General features: G+C 46.1%; 1 protein-coding gene across 1 annotated transcript in view; it reads right to left on the reverse strand.

The window, feature by feature from the left end:
* Positions 1–1,262, reverse strand: part of LOC135098699 (uncharacterized) — a 1,345-nt gene extending 83 nt beyond the window's left edge. Inside the window, exons 1-2 of the mRNA XM_064001093.1 lie at positions 1,061–1,262; positions 1–895 (exon numbers count right to left, since the gene is read on the reverse strand). The exon at positions 1–895 is cut by the window's left edge and continues 83 nt beyond it. Coding sequence (XP_063857163.1) covers positions 390–895; positions 1,061–1,100 — 546 coding nt within the window. The 5' untranslated portion in view covers positions 1,101–1,262 and the 3' untranslated portion in view covers positions 1–389. The remainder of the gene's footprint in view (positions 896–1,060) is intronic.
* Between the last annotated feature and the right edge of the window lie 14,958 nt (positions 1,263–16,220).

Raw genomic sequence — 16,220 nt, forward strand, 5'->3', positions numbered from 1 at the left:
CATTCACGGAATCCTGGAGGGTGGGATGACCGAGTGTTGCCATCACGCGTTCCCTCCGACATCTCAATACATCCCCTATGGTCAAGGTCGTCGCGACTGCCGCACGAGATCCCGTTACCTGTCCATCCTTTTTACCTGGAGAAAGCGTCTGTGACGGCCAGGGCGGAGCGGCGGCCTCTTCCACTTTCACCGACCACCAGCGGCATGGCTGACGTAATACTTATGTCGGATGGCGGTCTTATTACTATCATTATTATTATTATTATTATTAATATTATTATTATTATTATTATTATTATTAGAAAGGTTATGCAGAGTCGATGGAACATTTTATTTTTATTAGGACAAATACAGCTCATTGCTTATTAGGGCAAATACATCTCTTTCATTCAAAACATTTGCGAATTGAAGGCGAAGAGATCATCGTCATCGCTGTCAATGACGGGCGTAGTTTTAATAACTCTAGGAACCAGCTTCTTACGAGGGGCGGCTGGAGCAACGGGGAGTTTTGGTGTGCTGTCGTCCTCTGGCGTGTTAGGGGGAATATTTTTTTTTTTTCTGTTTTCCTGCGACTTCTTCTTCACCTCCTGACCCTCTTTGCCGCCTACTGTCGACTCATCTGACCGTTGCGGCTGTGCTTCGGTCGGAGGTGGCATCAGCGACTCCTGAGGTGGCGGAATCGACTGCGATGTCGGCTGCTGCTGTTGCGACTCCTGTCCTGATGGAGCGTCAGGTGGTGGGCTGGCCGGCAGTGGCGACATGTCGTCATCACTAAAGATCAATTTCTTCTTTGCAGGTTCTGACATTTTCTCCACATTGACATCCTCATGGTCAGCACGGCTTCGCTTACCCCCAGCATCGCCCAGATAGATATCAAAGCGGAAAGAGATGCGTTCTGTAACAGACAAAAAAAAAAAAAAAAAAAAAAAAACGATGAGAACAATGGAAAAGTTTTTATTTCCCCTCCCACTCTCCCTCTTCTTATTCATTGGCAAAGAACGTTAATGTAATTTACAATGGTGAAGATGTCAGATGCCGTGCAAGGTAATGGCGTACTCACCCGCAGTTCTCAAGATGAAATGTTTGTTAGCTTGCTCCATTCTTGGAGATGAGGCTTCGACGTCCGACTGGGTTGAGAGGTGATGGCGAAGTGACGCTTATCCGTCAGCAATTACCCCATATTGACCCCCTTTCCCACCCCCACCCCACCCCCCAATCTACCTTATTACCGCTTTACAGATGTTACGACATCTCGCCCGGCTGCCGGCTGGGCAAAACGTAGACATGCAATGCGGCATATTACGAAATATTACGTATGCCATACGAGTAATTTTTTTGTCATTATATAGATATTGATGCTTTTTGAAGGTGGCGTGAATAATGCATATTGCACGTTTTAATGTATGCCAACTCAGTAGAAGGCAAAAGAACATGCAATAAATGCCACACACGAGGGAATTCAACCCCTGAAGTCGATAATTTAATGTGCTAATTTTCATATGTGGACAAGTTTGCATAAAATGATGTAAGACAGCGGAATTGTATTTGGGATGCAAGTTATAGCTATCGTAATAGCCTATGGTCTGACTTTGAAAATTAAGATAAACAGTAATCCAGTGGCCCATGGTCTTTGAGTCACTCAATGTATTTAGAATGAAAACGCATGGCTTCACCTGTTTTCTGGCAAGATTTATCAGATCTGTCACATGGCGATGATCGTGACAGCCTAAAAAATAAACTCGATCGCCCAAGATGCCTGCTAGACCGGCCTGTATTTCACGTGCATTCATGACGGCTTATGCGCGGACAATGCAGCGAACGTGACGATAATGATCAATTTCTATGACGCCAGTAGTGTCGGCGAAAAACATTATGACGCGGTTGTGATTACGTCCCTTGGCAAACGACAGATTAATTCTTAGATTTCCTGATTTATCCAGAGGGATGGCATTGTGCACGTCCTCCGTCACAAAGTTAAAGAAACATACTGTCCGACCTTTATTGAATGCATCAAATGTTAGGGAATTACGCGTGTCCAATCCTAGTGACTCAAGGGTCGTGTAAAACAATTTTGACGCGTGATGCGGGAAAGAGCTGCGAACGTTATAAATGGTCGCCCCGTTCACGGTGATATGTACATGTGACAGATCGGCGTGTTGAAAATATAAACCATTCTTATCAATTACGCCTTGTAAGCTGTCCATATCAACTATTGCCATGGTCAAATTTTGAGGTATGATTTGCGCTAAAGGTAATTCGGCAATCAAAGACGTTTGATTGGCGGCTAACACATACGTTTTATTGAGCGTTCTATTAAAAGTGTATTGCATTGGATTTCGAGTCAAGGAGTTATTTAACGATTCTAAGGCGGGCGGATGTGGCGTGACGCGGTCAACCCATAACTTAGCCATCTCGAGCTTAAATTTGAAACTGCTGGCATCTTGGTGTGAATTAAGAATCCATGTTTTGTTAGCCAATTCTAATCGAATTCTCACATCAACAGAGTCAAGCAGATAAGCGTCCAGACTTGATATATCCGAAAACAAAGGCGCAGTCATCGAAATGCCGTGCGTTTTACAATCTTTCATCATTTGTTTCTCGTCTTTATTCCCTCCCGTGAAATAGTCTTCATCAAATTTATTGATTATGCCTTTTGATCCATCATAATCGCGATGGTAGAAGGCGACGCGGCCGATAGAGTCAATTTTATCCTGAGGGATTGTTGTAATCATTTTAATGAAGGCGTGATAGTTGAACAAAGAGGATGACTCCACAAGCTGTTCGTTAAAATAACAAGCGCATGACTTAAACATCGTATTATTCAAACCATTACTAAAAACGACGTGATCGCCATCGTCTAGTGGCGCGCCGTCTGCCTTCGTCGCGCTAACTCGCAATTCTAGAGACAGCGTTGATAGATCCAAAAATTGCCCTGGAATACCAGGCAGTCTAAATTCAATGTAAGGATCGTTGATCCCCGCATGATTATTAGCATTTGCATCTAAATTAACGGGTAATACGTCCAACTTTCCCCTCGCAGCGACTGACGATTCGATGGTATGCAAGCGATTCACCCGCGGAAAGTTCTCACTCACGGCCGTCAGATAATTGCTCAGGGGGGTGGAGGTCGCTCCACCCTGCACATCCGGACCGTAATGAGTCATCTTTGCGACTAAGCTAAATATTGAAGATATCTGCTTTATAGCAAGTCTTTCTTTTCAGTTGCCTGGTTGGTGGTTTTCTCTTTTTTTTTTTTTTTCCGACTCCAACTTTCCTCTTTTTCATTACTCGTCCGCCTCGAACTATCCTTTCCCCCACACCCTTCACGGCTGCAACACCTCTATTTCTTAATGATTCGCGAAGTCGCTTCCCTTCTAAAACATCTGTTAATAAACCTTTTCCCATTTGGAGCGCTTCGGGTGCTACAGTGCGCATGAGAAAGGGAATTGCTCTTTTAGCAAAGCCACTCAAAACGGAAAATAGACCGCCACCTCTTCTTGAATGGGGTGGAATAAAAACCCGGATGTCGTCTAAGCCTCCACCTTTGCTTTGCGTAAAAAGCAAGTCGTATTCCGCTCGAGTGGGAGGTGTGAACGCTCTCGTCATGATGGTTGTCACGTCATGAATAAGACGTCGAGCATAATCACCGGCTATTTATTTCTGTCTGATATGCTGCTCCCGCCATGATCAAAATAAATAATAACGGTCACCCAATTAAGGAATACATTTATACTCGATTTGTCAAACACACATCAACTTTATTTTTAAATTTACATGATATAGTTATTCAGACTTCCTCACCAGAATAGTTTCAACTCCAAAAGGTTGAAGTCGCTGCGCCAGCCCTTCCACCATAGGCAGGTAATTATTCTTCCACTCATCCTGGCAGCGACCTCTACATCCCAGTCCTTCCGGGATAATAATTTGCTCTACTTCAGCGTTCGCCATGGCTAGCAGGGCAATCTTTTTCAGGCAATTCTGGAAGTGTTGACGTCGATTCACGCTTGTATCCATCTTGAGTCCTTCCACGTAAGGCAAATCCTTCGACGTCGCGATTGCCTGTCGCGCCTTCTCGTTTCCCTCGACGGCCTCGCCCCAACCATACTGAGTCACGCAGGCCACCAGGTGAGGGAGATTTACGCTTCCTGTGGGAGGCGCGTGGATAATGATACGTCCTGGGTCATCTCTCGTGTCTGCCGTGGCCCGATGAAGCGAGTAGAGTCTCTTTCTAGCTGCATGTGTATTCTCGTATGGGTAAATCGTTTTGAGATCCCGCGCAATCCCACTCGGTTCGGTGGAGACGGCATTTACTGAATAAATGATATAACAGCGGCGGTCGCGGAAGATGCCATCGGTCAGCTTGCCCTCGACCACCTTCATCTTGACGAGTAATTGGAGGGCTGATCCGCACGTTGAACCCTCTGTGAGGGGAGTGAGGGGGAAATGTGACATCGCAGACCTTTATTCGCACGTATTGGTCGATATTACACCTTCTGCGTAGTAGAATTTATTCATTCAAATTGACGCAGGTGTTATTTTTTTTTTCCTTTGTTGGTGGGAAGGGATGGAGGGTGGGGAACGTATTATTTATTAGGGGATGTGGGTTAGGGGGGGGTGAACCTTTTTTTGACCATAACCCTCATCAATTATCCATCCGTGGGCCTGCACCCCTGACGCGCCTAACACGTGCTCTCATGTATTATTGATGTACTTACTCGTTTACAGAGTAAGATGGGGAGCTTTCTCATTTAATATGCTTCCCAGATGTCACCGACCCCGCCACCTATCAGTTTACTTCGTTGAGTCGTATTTCTGATGGCATCCGCGGGGAGTTGCGCCATGCGAAGTAGCAGTGATAATAATGGACGCTTATCGGGTGAAAGTCTTTTCGCGGCCCCCTTTTCGTGACCGAGTACTCGTATGAGATCAAACACGCTTATGCCAGAAAATGGTGGAAGTAAGTTACCGCGCTCATCCCATGAAATCCCAGGTTTGCCCTCCAATAATTTCAAGAGAGATAAACCATATTCTCTAAAGGAAGGAGGAACGGCAACTCGAATCAAATCATCCAAGGGTGGATTGACAGGTGCGCGTGGTGGTGGCGTCACGCTGGCGGCGTCGGGGAGGGCGGCGGCCGGTAGCGGAAGTGAAGTTTTTTTTTTTTTCTTGACTTGTTTTGACGTGAATCGGTGCTGAGTTGCGCTGTCGGTCGGTTTAAACTTACACCTCTCGGCAACTGAGACGGGAACTAAACAATATTCTTTCATCTCTGTAGTAAACTTGTTATTGCCGACACGGCTATCGGGAGTAACGCGGCCAATATGTTACCACCTCGTTTGGAGATTAGAATCGCTTTCTTCTTGTACACGGGCGTCTTCTTCAAGGCTACAGTGCGAATATCACTCTTGAATTTTTTCAGGCGGTTAATGATGGTATCGTCGTCCGTCAGGCGTCTCTTCAAAAAGTTGGCGAATATTTCCGAGATGCAATTGACTTCGCGCTTATTCAAACTTTGCAAGACCTGCTTCCGCAATTTAGGGGTGACGTGCGAGAGGAGAAAAACCAAATCCTTGTACTTCAATATCAATGGTTTTTCCTCATCCATATCTTATACTAAGTCGTCCGCATCTATCCAGCTGTCAAATTTATCTGGGTACCCACGCCAGTGGACGAAGTACTTTCTCTTACCTCGCTCGACCTTCGATCGTAATATATCGACCTGGTAATGTGAGGGAAGAGAGGACTTGATTAATTCTTCCCTGTAGAAAGCGCCGGTCACGTCCTCCCCCGCCAAATCCCTTATGAAATAAATAGGGATTTTATGTGAGTAATCCACACGACTTATCTTAAAAAGCTCCTCGGTATTGTTGACGGTATAACCCTTATTGAATTTAAATTGCGTTCGGGAAGCACGTTGCAAGCGTACAATGTCTCCCACGTCTAATTTATGACTGACAACTTTCTTTCCCCTTGGCCGATTTAAATACATTCGTTTAAATTGCTTCCTGACTTGTGACAGCTCGCGGAGGTGGTGAACCTGAGCCGGCGTTTGGTTGCCGCCCAAACCGCGGTGTGGGGTGTGATTGTACGTATTTATTAGGGTGGGCAAGACGTTAATATACGTCAGTGTGTTGTTCTGCGTGAGATATTTATATATTTTTGTCTTTATGGTTCGGATGACCCTTTCTGCCAAACTCGCCTTTGTTTCACGCGAGTAATTGGAATACAAGGTAATACCTTTCAAAGTTAGATATTTTTTCACTGCTTGATTATAAAATTCGGATCCCTGATCGGTAAAAAGACGCGACACGCCTGTAAAACTCCCCGACTCTAGAACTTTTTTCAGCGCTTGCAGGCTACTGTGCCCGGATTTACTTGTCAGCGTTGCCACTTTCAAGTATCTGCTGAAAACGTCCAGGCAAAACATGATGTATCGGACGCCGCCATTGTGTCTGTGCAGCCTCGCAAAATCAGCCAAATCGCAAGTTAAAATGACGGACGGTTTAGGAGCGAGAATTTTTCGTCGCGGAAAACGTTTCAGTGTCGGCTTGTGAAGCGTATAAGTGCGGTTGCCCTGCAGAAATGCCCTCACATCGCGGAGTGTTAGATTCTTATCCCTTTTCTTCCCCTCTCTGTAGAGTGCTTGCACACCTCCTAAAGCCGCAGGATTCGTCATATCCCGGTAAAGTTCGTCCAAAACGGCGTTCATAGCAGATAGACTTTCTCACAGGGTGGCTCATCCACAATATTCGTGCGCAGTTGAATTTCTTCGGCTGCGTTCGGGGATAAATCACACAACAAATAACCGTGATCTCGTCTAAGCACGACATTTTTATAAATTTCCACAAAGTGTTTGGCGCGCTCCCTTCCATAAAGTTGCCTGCCCAGACATTCAATTTGATATATATCTCTGTTTTTCATAAGAATGTAATGTGAGGCATTTAAAGTTATCGTTCTAGCATACTTTCCGGGGAAAAAGACATTCTGTGCTATCATTATAACTGACAAATTTTTATGTCTCCCTTTGGTGAAAGCCTCTGCTATCGTTTGAGAATTGCCAGCCGTGAGGAAATTGTCATCTAATATCAGGAGTGTGTGCGTTTGCGGGTCGGCGTATGGACTGTTATCATCCATCACGGGATCAATAATTTTCTCATGCACTTCGACCTTATCTTGAAAAGGGGAATTCTGCTGCAGCGAATGCGATGAGACGCCACAAATGATAATTCTGTTAAATCCATGCTGATATTTCTCTATAATTTTATTGCAGAGGTGTGTTTTGCCGGAATTTGTATAACCTGCAATAATTATGCGTGCAGGATATCTGAAGAGATTCAGCATCTCTTCGCTAAATGTCTTGTCCATGTTAAGTTCAGAGGGTTACTAAAAGACGCTACGATATGTTTACAGTATTTATTACTTAACCTTTATTTACATGGTCATGTAGGTAACAGCATAACTAACCTCCTAGCTGCATCCTCATCCCTGCCTTCTAATTATGACGTGGATCTCCCCCGACCCACACCTCTTCCTCAACCTCCCCCCCCCCCCCTCCCCCCTCTCCTTAACCTAAGTACAAATGTTCTTACATTACCTCCTCCTCCTCATCCTCCTTATCCCACGTGGACAGTACAAATGTCCTTACAGTACATGAACAATCTCCTCATTCCTCTCCTTAACTCCATACTCAAAACAAATGTTCTTACATTACATGAATGGCAGCTGCTGGCGGCCGCGGTCTCTCTCCACCCCTTAATTATGACGTGAATAATGTCATGGAAGGCCACTCCCGATCACGACACAACCCATCCTCCACCTCCCCCTCTTCCTTAGCCTACGTGGTCAGAGCAAATGTTTTTTTACATTACATGAAGGGCGTCTGCTAGCAGCTGCGTCCTCTCTTTCTCTACCCCTTAATCATGATGTGAATAATGCCGCGGAAAGTCTCTCCCGATCACGCCACAGACCACTCATTACCCCATCCTCCCCCTCTTCCTCCCCCTCTTCCTCCTCCTCCTCCTCCTCCTCCTCCTCCTCCTCTTCCTCATCCACATCCACCTCCCCCACATCCACCGCCACCTCCTCTTCCATCTCATTCTCCACATCTCTTTCCCGCGGATCATTGTCGGGGTGATAATACGCCCTTGAGGTATAGCCATCGACGTGAAAGCGCTTGTCGTCAAAATGTGACAACGTTCGCTTTCGCATACGAGTGGTACAAATTTGTCCTTTCACATTCCTGATATTATAGCAATCCACCATCCCACATGCGACATTATTAAGTGTTTCCCTATACTGCTGATGCAATATATTTTGCTGAAGGTGAGTTGGAATGCCTTTACCTCGAGATACATGCTTGTCATCTTCCAACAGCAGCGAATACATCTTTGGCTTTAATATAATCGCCTCTTTGATGAGCGTGGATCCGGTTTCAGATTTCAACAAGCCTAGTTGACCCTTCCGCTCCCCATTAAAACACGGGTGATCTGAAGCAAAGTTACTGGTGTCGAGAAAATTTGCCATGGGTCCATGTTTCAGTTCATCATTTAAGTTTGTAGGTATGTGCAGACTGAAAATGAAACTGTCAGTATCTTCATAAGCTAATTTAGCTCTCTCCCCATAATTAGCTTTGATGACACGATACCAAAAGTTGTACATGTACTTCTTTGCCACTTCTAAAATATGGTATCCCAAGTAATTTGGCTGCCTGATTTTAATCGTGTTCTTACTGTTGACACATATGACTCGGTCCTCGCCTAATTGGTGGACCCTTTTAAAGGATGGATTTCTTGCATACTTCAGGAAAGACTTTCTTTTTGTCACTAATTTCTGCTGGAGGCCATACTTCACTTCAGATAACATGGATCTACCATAAACTGCGTTTGACATCAGTTTGCAAATGCGATTTTTAATGGCGCACGTCTCATTTTTACGCTGAGCGACGTTCCTTTCTATGAAAGGTTTCAGGTATGGAGCCTGTCTGAACCTATATATAGCATGAACACATTGTATTTCCAGTCCAAGTGAGAGTAAAAGTTGCAGCAATTCCAGACTGATGAGATGATCTTTCAGTCCCTTATGACTGGCCACGAGTTTACGATTTTTCCTCCCCAGCTTACGACCCTCAGCTTCTAACAGTCTTTTACTGTACGGCGAGATGTCATCTTCTGTAATAGTCATGTGTGCGAGGCACAGAGGGAACTCGTCCGTGATCCGAGCTACGTCGGGGGAAACGTCACAGCTGTCTAAATGCAGCCAGTAACCGACGTCGCCATCTGTCGCATGATTCTGGATGCCAACTTCAAAAAAATCATCCATCTCTGACTGAGAAAGCTTTTTGATGTCACCCATAGGCAGGGGGGAACACATAACGCTTGCATATAATGAATTATAGTCCAGATAGAACACATAGGTGCCGGGTCCACCGTCGGGTTCGTGGTTTGACTGCAGGTGTGGCCTGACGCAAGTTACAAAGCCTCCTCGTACATTTCTTTTGATCAGGTGATACTGTACATGTTAGGGTCGTAAGGTGGATCAAGTTGAACGCCTGTCGACTTTAAAAAAGCGTCATAAGCATAAGAAGACAGTGACACGTAATGTGACACGTCCAGCCCATAAAATTCATGCAGGTATGATCTATATTTGAGATATGTGTCGGCTAATAATCCCACATCAATCTCACAATACAGTCTTATGTAATCGCCTAAAGTGCGGCAGGATGTCATACTCCACACGCTTTGAGCGTGTTCATATTCTCCAGGTGGCAGAGCCTTCCCCTTGAGCGTGTCATAAAATGCCTCACGAGGTGGCAATTGTCGATCTTCTAAGCGGCCAAGGTCGGTGATGTACTCATAACAAAGAAACTGTTTTTGAGTGCAAATTACACGCCTTACATCCTCGGGGAGGTAATTCACCATTTCCTGGGCGTAACGCGTGCTATAGCCCGCCTGCACGTGACTCTGAGCGAGATGACCGAGGCCAGCATTCATAATGGAAAGCGTGTCCTGAAACTGCAATTCCTTAATCCTTACTTTCAATAAATGCGATTCTGACTTGGCAAGGATGTCCACGTGCGACTCTGGCAAGTGAAGGTCTTTTATGATTAAGGAGACGTCAAAGCTCATATTATGTGCCAGAGTGATGAGATATTTCCTCATGTCACGACACTGGAGGTTGCATCGCGCGCACAAAGCCCCCTTGTAATTATTTTGTGGTAATGAGTGGTCGTGATGTTTATGAGGTGGGGTTTTCACATTAAAGGGTTGATGGCAGAGCTCGCAGTGACGCTGACGTTTGAAGTGGGCTTCATCCTCCGCAGACATGCTAATTGGATAGCTAACTACACTTTCCTTGATGATTCCCCAAGCATTGGATAGGCTATCAATGAAATTATTCACGGGATCTTCACCGAAATAACTTCTCTTTTCCACGACATCTCCATGCCTATTGATGATGAGATACGAGTATCCAATTGGGTCATGTTCAGCTATCACACTCCTATTCTCCTTAGGTTTTATCATAGTTTCAAAATCAAAAAATGCTAAGTATGCAGGCTGATAGGTGTAGGCAAAATTTTTAAATTTTACTTTTTCACCGTCACCTGGAAAGAGAAGAGTTTGAGTGAAGTCGCAGTGACACTCGTGATCGCTCAAACTGACAGACTTGGGAACTGAGCTGAAACATACTTTGCAAAACTGATGACCCTCTGGGGTGGGACTGCTTCTCGTCAATTTCCGGTGCAGCTTCTCCACGTCTTTAATGAGCGTCATATGTTTTCCACCTAGTAAAAGGAGTGAGACTACAGTTTTATACTTCCGCGAGCCTTTTCTTGATAATGTTAAATAGTATATCTCACCGCTTTTTGTCAGTGTATAAACGTCCAGAGACAGACAATTTAACCTTTCTAACTGACTCAAGTTCTCCCAAGTCACTGGACTGCCTACTTTTCCGCGCGTGACGTATTTCTCTCCGCCATGCCGTCTCCGTAATATTTTTGGAATTCTTTTCCAAGGTACACCTCGAGCATGAAGTCTGAAAGCCGCCAAACACTGAATAACACAGGATGAATGTCGGCCATCAGGATTGAAAATTTCATTCCCTCCTCGCACGCCTCTAGGATAAGCAACATAATCTCCTATGCCACTACATGCGACATGCAAGCAATAGTTGATGAAAAAATTCTGTACTCTTGAAATGATAAAACCAGATCCTTCAGTCTCGCTGGTAAGGCTTTCCAGCCGACTGTTCAGCTGATGGATCCATAAATCAACAAGGTCAGGCACATCTTGATAGGTGATCAGTCGTGCTCTAAAAGCAATATGAATGACTCGATGTTCATCCTCGCCTAAGGTAGAGAATTTCACTAGTAACAGAGAAATGTGTGAAAATATTTTCAGGGTGGGGGGGAATGGCGAACCGTGTGACGTGAAATATGATCTAATTTCCCGTATAAAGAACTCCCTGTATTCGGTAAGTAGACCGAGTGGATCTCTGCTTACATGATCAGGTATGTCATATTGATGTCTGGTGAAGCTCCTCATAAAATTTTCCCTCGAGTCAATTAACCGCGGCTCTTCCGGCATCCCACGCTCGTCAAGGTCTGCATCCGCCGACTCTCCTGCCATGCTGCGCTCATCGTGGTCCGCCTCCGCTTGTGGCGTGTCTGGGAAGAAAAAATAGAAGTAGCAGCGACAGTTTATTATTATTATTATTATTATTATTATTATTATTATTATTATTGAATTGATATTTACCTTGTGTAGGTAGTGAAGGACTTGAAGTCTCGGAAGAATTGAATACGTTCCCCGATAATCCACTCGGTCCCGGCCGTGGCGAGTCTTAAAAAAAAGAATATTAGTAGTGGCGGTGGCACCGTATTTATTGCTTTATTATTTGTAGTATTTTTTTTTTTTCTCACCTCTTCCCCCGCCTCCGCGTGGGATGTCGCCTTGTGACGTCCGCCGACGTGGGCCTTCTACGCCGGCGTTCTGCTCAACCTCAATCGAGTGTGAGCCTGTACAGGAAGATGTGCTCAGAGCTCAAACTTGTAAAGATTGACAGTCATTTCATCTTTATTATTATACATTCCCGCCAAAATAAGTAATAATGCTTACCAGAAGAAGCAGGATTGCCAACTTCGCAGGTGTGTTCTGGCGGTGGATGTGGAAACAGAAGTCCACACCGCTCGCATAAATCACACTGGTCTTCCACACATGAGGGGCAGGATGGATTAGTGCGCCATCTCCCACACACTTCACATAAAATCCGCGCCTCTGCTGTTCCACAGTGAACACCCATTTTCTTTTCTTTTTTTTTTCTATAACATTGTCAACACTTTGTCCCGGCCGCCATGCCGCGCGGGGAAACACTGAAGCTTCCCGCGCAGATGGTCGCGAGGCGCGTGCCTTGACTCGGAAGTAGGCAACACCTGCCTGTTTCATTATCCTCCACTCCACCCATTATCCCACCTTGATCGATTCTCTTCAAAATTTTACGTCCGAGACGCAAAGTTAACGTGGTCTTATATGTAACACGCAAGTAACACTGTTTTCCCCATCTTCAAACTGAATAGGTTTGCCTCTTTGATTAGCAATTTTGATGGCCACACTCTCTATAGTTGATGCAGAAAGTGGTTTATACGTAATTGAATTCGCACCTTTACTGGTGCTGTCGCCGGGGAGTGGTATGACGTCTAATATATTAACTAGTTGGTTGCCAAATCGCGAGGGGGAAATGATGTCGGTATAAACGTACATATAATCCGTCCCTGCATCAGCTCGCGGTACGTATTGAGCGAATAATTTTATGGGTGATGAGGAGGAAGCTTCGCTGGCGTCGGAAGATGAAATGCTGTCGCCAGATCTTTGAAAGTAGACGGTGTAGCGAAAATTTGGATTGAAACCCAGAATGTGAGCTATATGCGATGCAAATTTTATACTTATATCACTGTAAATACGATCGTCATTAGGAGGGACAATCGCGTTATTCACAACGACCCGCTCCAAGTCGCGGTCATAATAAATGATATCCGAGTAAGGAAAATAGATCTTAAAGGAGTCATTCAAGATTGCTTGAAGTTCTCTCACTATCTGTCCATTAATTGCCTTAGTTATGGCCGGTATGTTCTTATCGGTAAAATTGGAGATGATATTCCTTTCCGGTAGATAGGTATACATATTATATTCATACATATCAAAGTCTGACTGCTTAACCCGACCATAGAACGATATACTGGAATTTGGATCCCCTTCCGCAATGCAGTAGAAATATTTAGGGAATAAAATATTACACAGGCCGACTTCATAATCCCTGCCGGTGTCTAAATGAATGGGTAAGATTCTGTTTTCAAATTCTGTTGTTGTGTTGTTGGGAAATGACCTACCACCTGCAAGAGAAGATAGGTATACGTATATATCGTCACTATCTCTCAATGACATGTTTTTTAAACCCTGTCAACTAACAGACTGACTTTAAACTTTACCTTTTCATGACATATATACGTCGGCAGACTGGAGATTATGGCGGTACGGCGTGGATAGTCGCGACGACCTTGACCATAGGGGAATGTACTGAGATATCGGAGGGAGCACGTGTCGGCTATAATAATAATAATAATAGTAATAATAATAATAATAATAATAATAATAATAATAATAATAATAATGATAGTAATAAGACCGCCATCCGACATAAGTATTACGTCAGCCATGCCGCTGGTGGTCGGTGAAAGTGGAAGAGGCCGCCGCTCCGCCCTGGCCGTCACAGACGCTTTCTCCAGGTAAAAAGGATGGACAGGTAACGAGATCTCGTGCGGCAGTCGCGACGACCTTGACCATAGGGGATGTATTGAGATGTCGGAGGGAACGCGTGATGGCAACACTCGGTCATCCCACCCTCCAGGATTCCGTGAATGAAAGGGAAAGGGCGACTTCTATGGCAAGCGCCGTCAGAGTCCCCCTAATCACGCGTGTGTGGCGGGCGGCTGCCACGTCTGGCCGCCAGCCCCCCCATCACCTCTCCTCCCCCCCTCCACCCCCTTTTCACTCAATTATTTTCCGCCCACCATCATTGATTCATTAGTCATTCCATCGTCGCCGAAGCATAAGGACGCACGCCCCCTCACCTCTCCGTCAGTGTCGCCGTCACCGTCCCTCCCCCCTCCCTCCCCCCCCTTGGTGTTTGCCGTCGTGAATCACCCCCCCCTTTCCCAAGCATGGATCTATGGAAAATTGCTATCAGGATCACCATCGCAATATGGCTTGCCGTCAGAGTCGCCCCTGGGTGGGTGGGTTGGGGGTGGGGGGGGACGTGAAAGGGCGACCTACACGGCATTGCCGTCACAGTCCCCTAGCCACGCGTGTGTGTGGCGACTTCCACGTCTGGCCGCCAGTCCACACCCTCCCCCGTCCTTTCACTCAATTATTTTCCACCCACCATCATTGATTCATTTAGTCATTCCATCGTCGCCGAAGGATAAGGACGCACGCCCCCCACCTCTCCGTCAGTGTCGCCGTCACCGTCCCTCCCCCCTCCCTCCCCCCCCACCCCTTGGTGTTGCCGTCGTGAATCGCCATCCTCCCTTTCCCAAGCCTGGGTCTCCATCCTGACATGGACTGCCACTGAAGTCTACGGAAAATTGCTGTCAGGTTTCCCCATTGCAACTTGATCAACCCCACACTCACAATATGGCATGCCATCAGAGTCGCTCCTGGGGTGGGGGTGGGATCCCCCTCCCCCCCCTCCCCCCCCCTCCCTCCCTCTCCCATCCTCCAACACTCTATTTACAGTCAGGGTCTCCATCCTGAAATGGATCGCCACTCCGGGTAATTGCCAACAGGGTCCACATCCTGAAATGGCATGCCGTCCAGGTCGCCATGCAATGGCGACCTGGGCGGCATGCCATTTCAGGATGGGGACTCTGGTGGCAATTTCCCAACTACTGTTGAGTGTGTGTGAGGGAGGAGGACCACGCTGGGGAGGCGTACATGAGTTTGGGGAGGATGAAGGTGAGGTACACCCCCCCCTTAACTCACTTGTCGGCGTCCCCAGCGACCTGAGTCTGCGCAGCATGTACAGCCTGTAGGTAGCTGATCTCACGGTGCTCGCGACATGCTGCTTCCAGGTCAGCTGGTCGTCCACCGTGACTCCGAGAAGCTTGGCACATTGGACCACCTGGAGGAGGTGAGGGCCCACTGTGAGCTGGGGAGGGGCCACTGGTACAGAGGAGGTACAGAAATGCATCACCACAGTTTTGCTGTGGTTGATGGTCATCCTGCTCTCCTCCGTCCACGTCTGCAGTTGCTCCAGAATTGCTTGCAGTGGCGAGTAGTCCGGGTTCTTGTTGGAAACTGGGACGCCCATGGTGCAGTCGTCCACATACTTCCAGCGATGAGTGGTGTCAGTGAGGGCGTCGTTAGTGAGGAGGAGGAAGCATAGTGGACCCATCTTGGTCCCCTGGGGGACCCCACATGTCAGCTGTTGGAAATTAGAGACAGAGCCCTGATAACGAACAGCCTGAGCCTCCCTGTGAGGAAGTCGGCTAGCCACGCTGCCAGGTTAGGAGGGAGACCCAGACTTATTATTATTATTATTATTATTATTATTATTATTATTTTTTTTTTTTTTTTTTTTTTTTTTTTTTATGTAGGAAGGACACTGGCTAAGGGCAACAAAAATCCAATAAAAAAATGCCCACTGAAATGCCAGTCGAATAAAAGGGTCAAAGCAGTTGTCAAAAATTGATGAATAAGTGTCTTGAAACCTCCCTCTTTAAGGAATTCAAGTCATAGGAAGGTGGAAATACAGAAGCAGGCAGGGAGATCATGAGTTTACCAGAGAAAAAGAGATGAATGAGAATACTGCTTAACTCTTGCATTAGAGAGGTGGACAGAATAGGGGTGAGAGAAAGAAGAAAGTCTTGTGCAGCGAAGCCGCGGGAGGAGGGGAGGCATGCAGTTAGCGAGATCAGAGGAACAGTTAGCATGAAAATAGCGGTAGAAGACAGCTAGAGATGCAACATTGCGGCGGTGAGAGAGAGGCTGAAGACAGTCAGAGGAGAGGAGTTGATGAGACATGAAGCTTTTGATTCTACCCTGTCTAGAAGAGCAGTATGAGTGGAACCCCCCCAGACATGTGAAGCATACTCCATACATGGACGGATAAGGCCCTTGTACAGAGTTAGCAGCTGGGGGGATGAGAAAAACTGGCGGAGACGTCTCAGA

Source organism: Scylla paramamosain, unplaced genomic scaffold (genome assembly GCF_035594125.1).
Source record: "Scylla paramamosain isolate STU-SP2022 unplaced genomic scaffold, ASM3559412v1 Contig75, whole genome shotgun sequence".
Classification (NCBI taxonomy): Eukaryota; Metazoa; Arthropoda; class Malacostraca; order Decapoda; family Portunidae; genus Scylla; species Scylla paramamosain.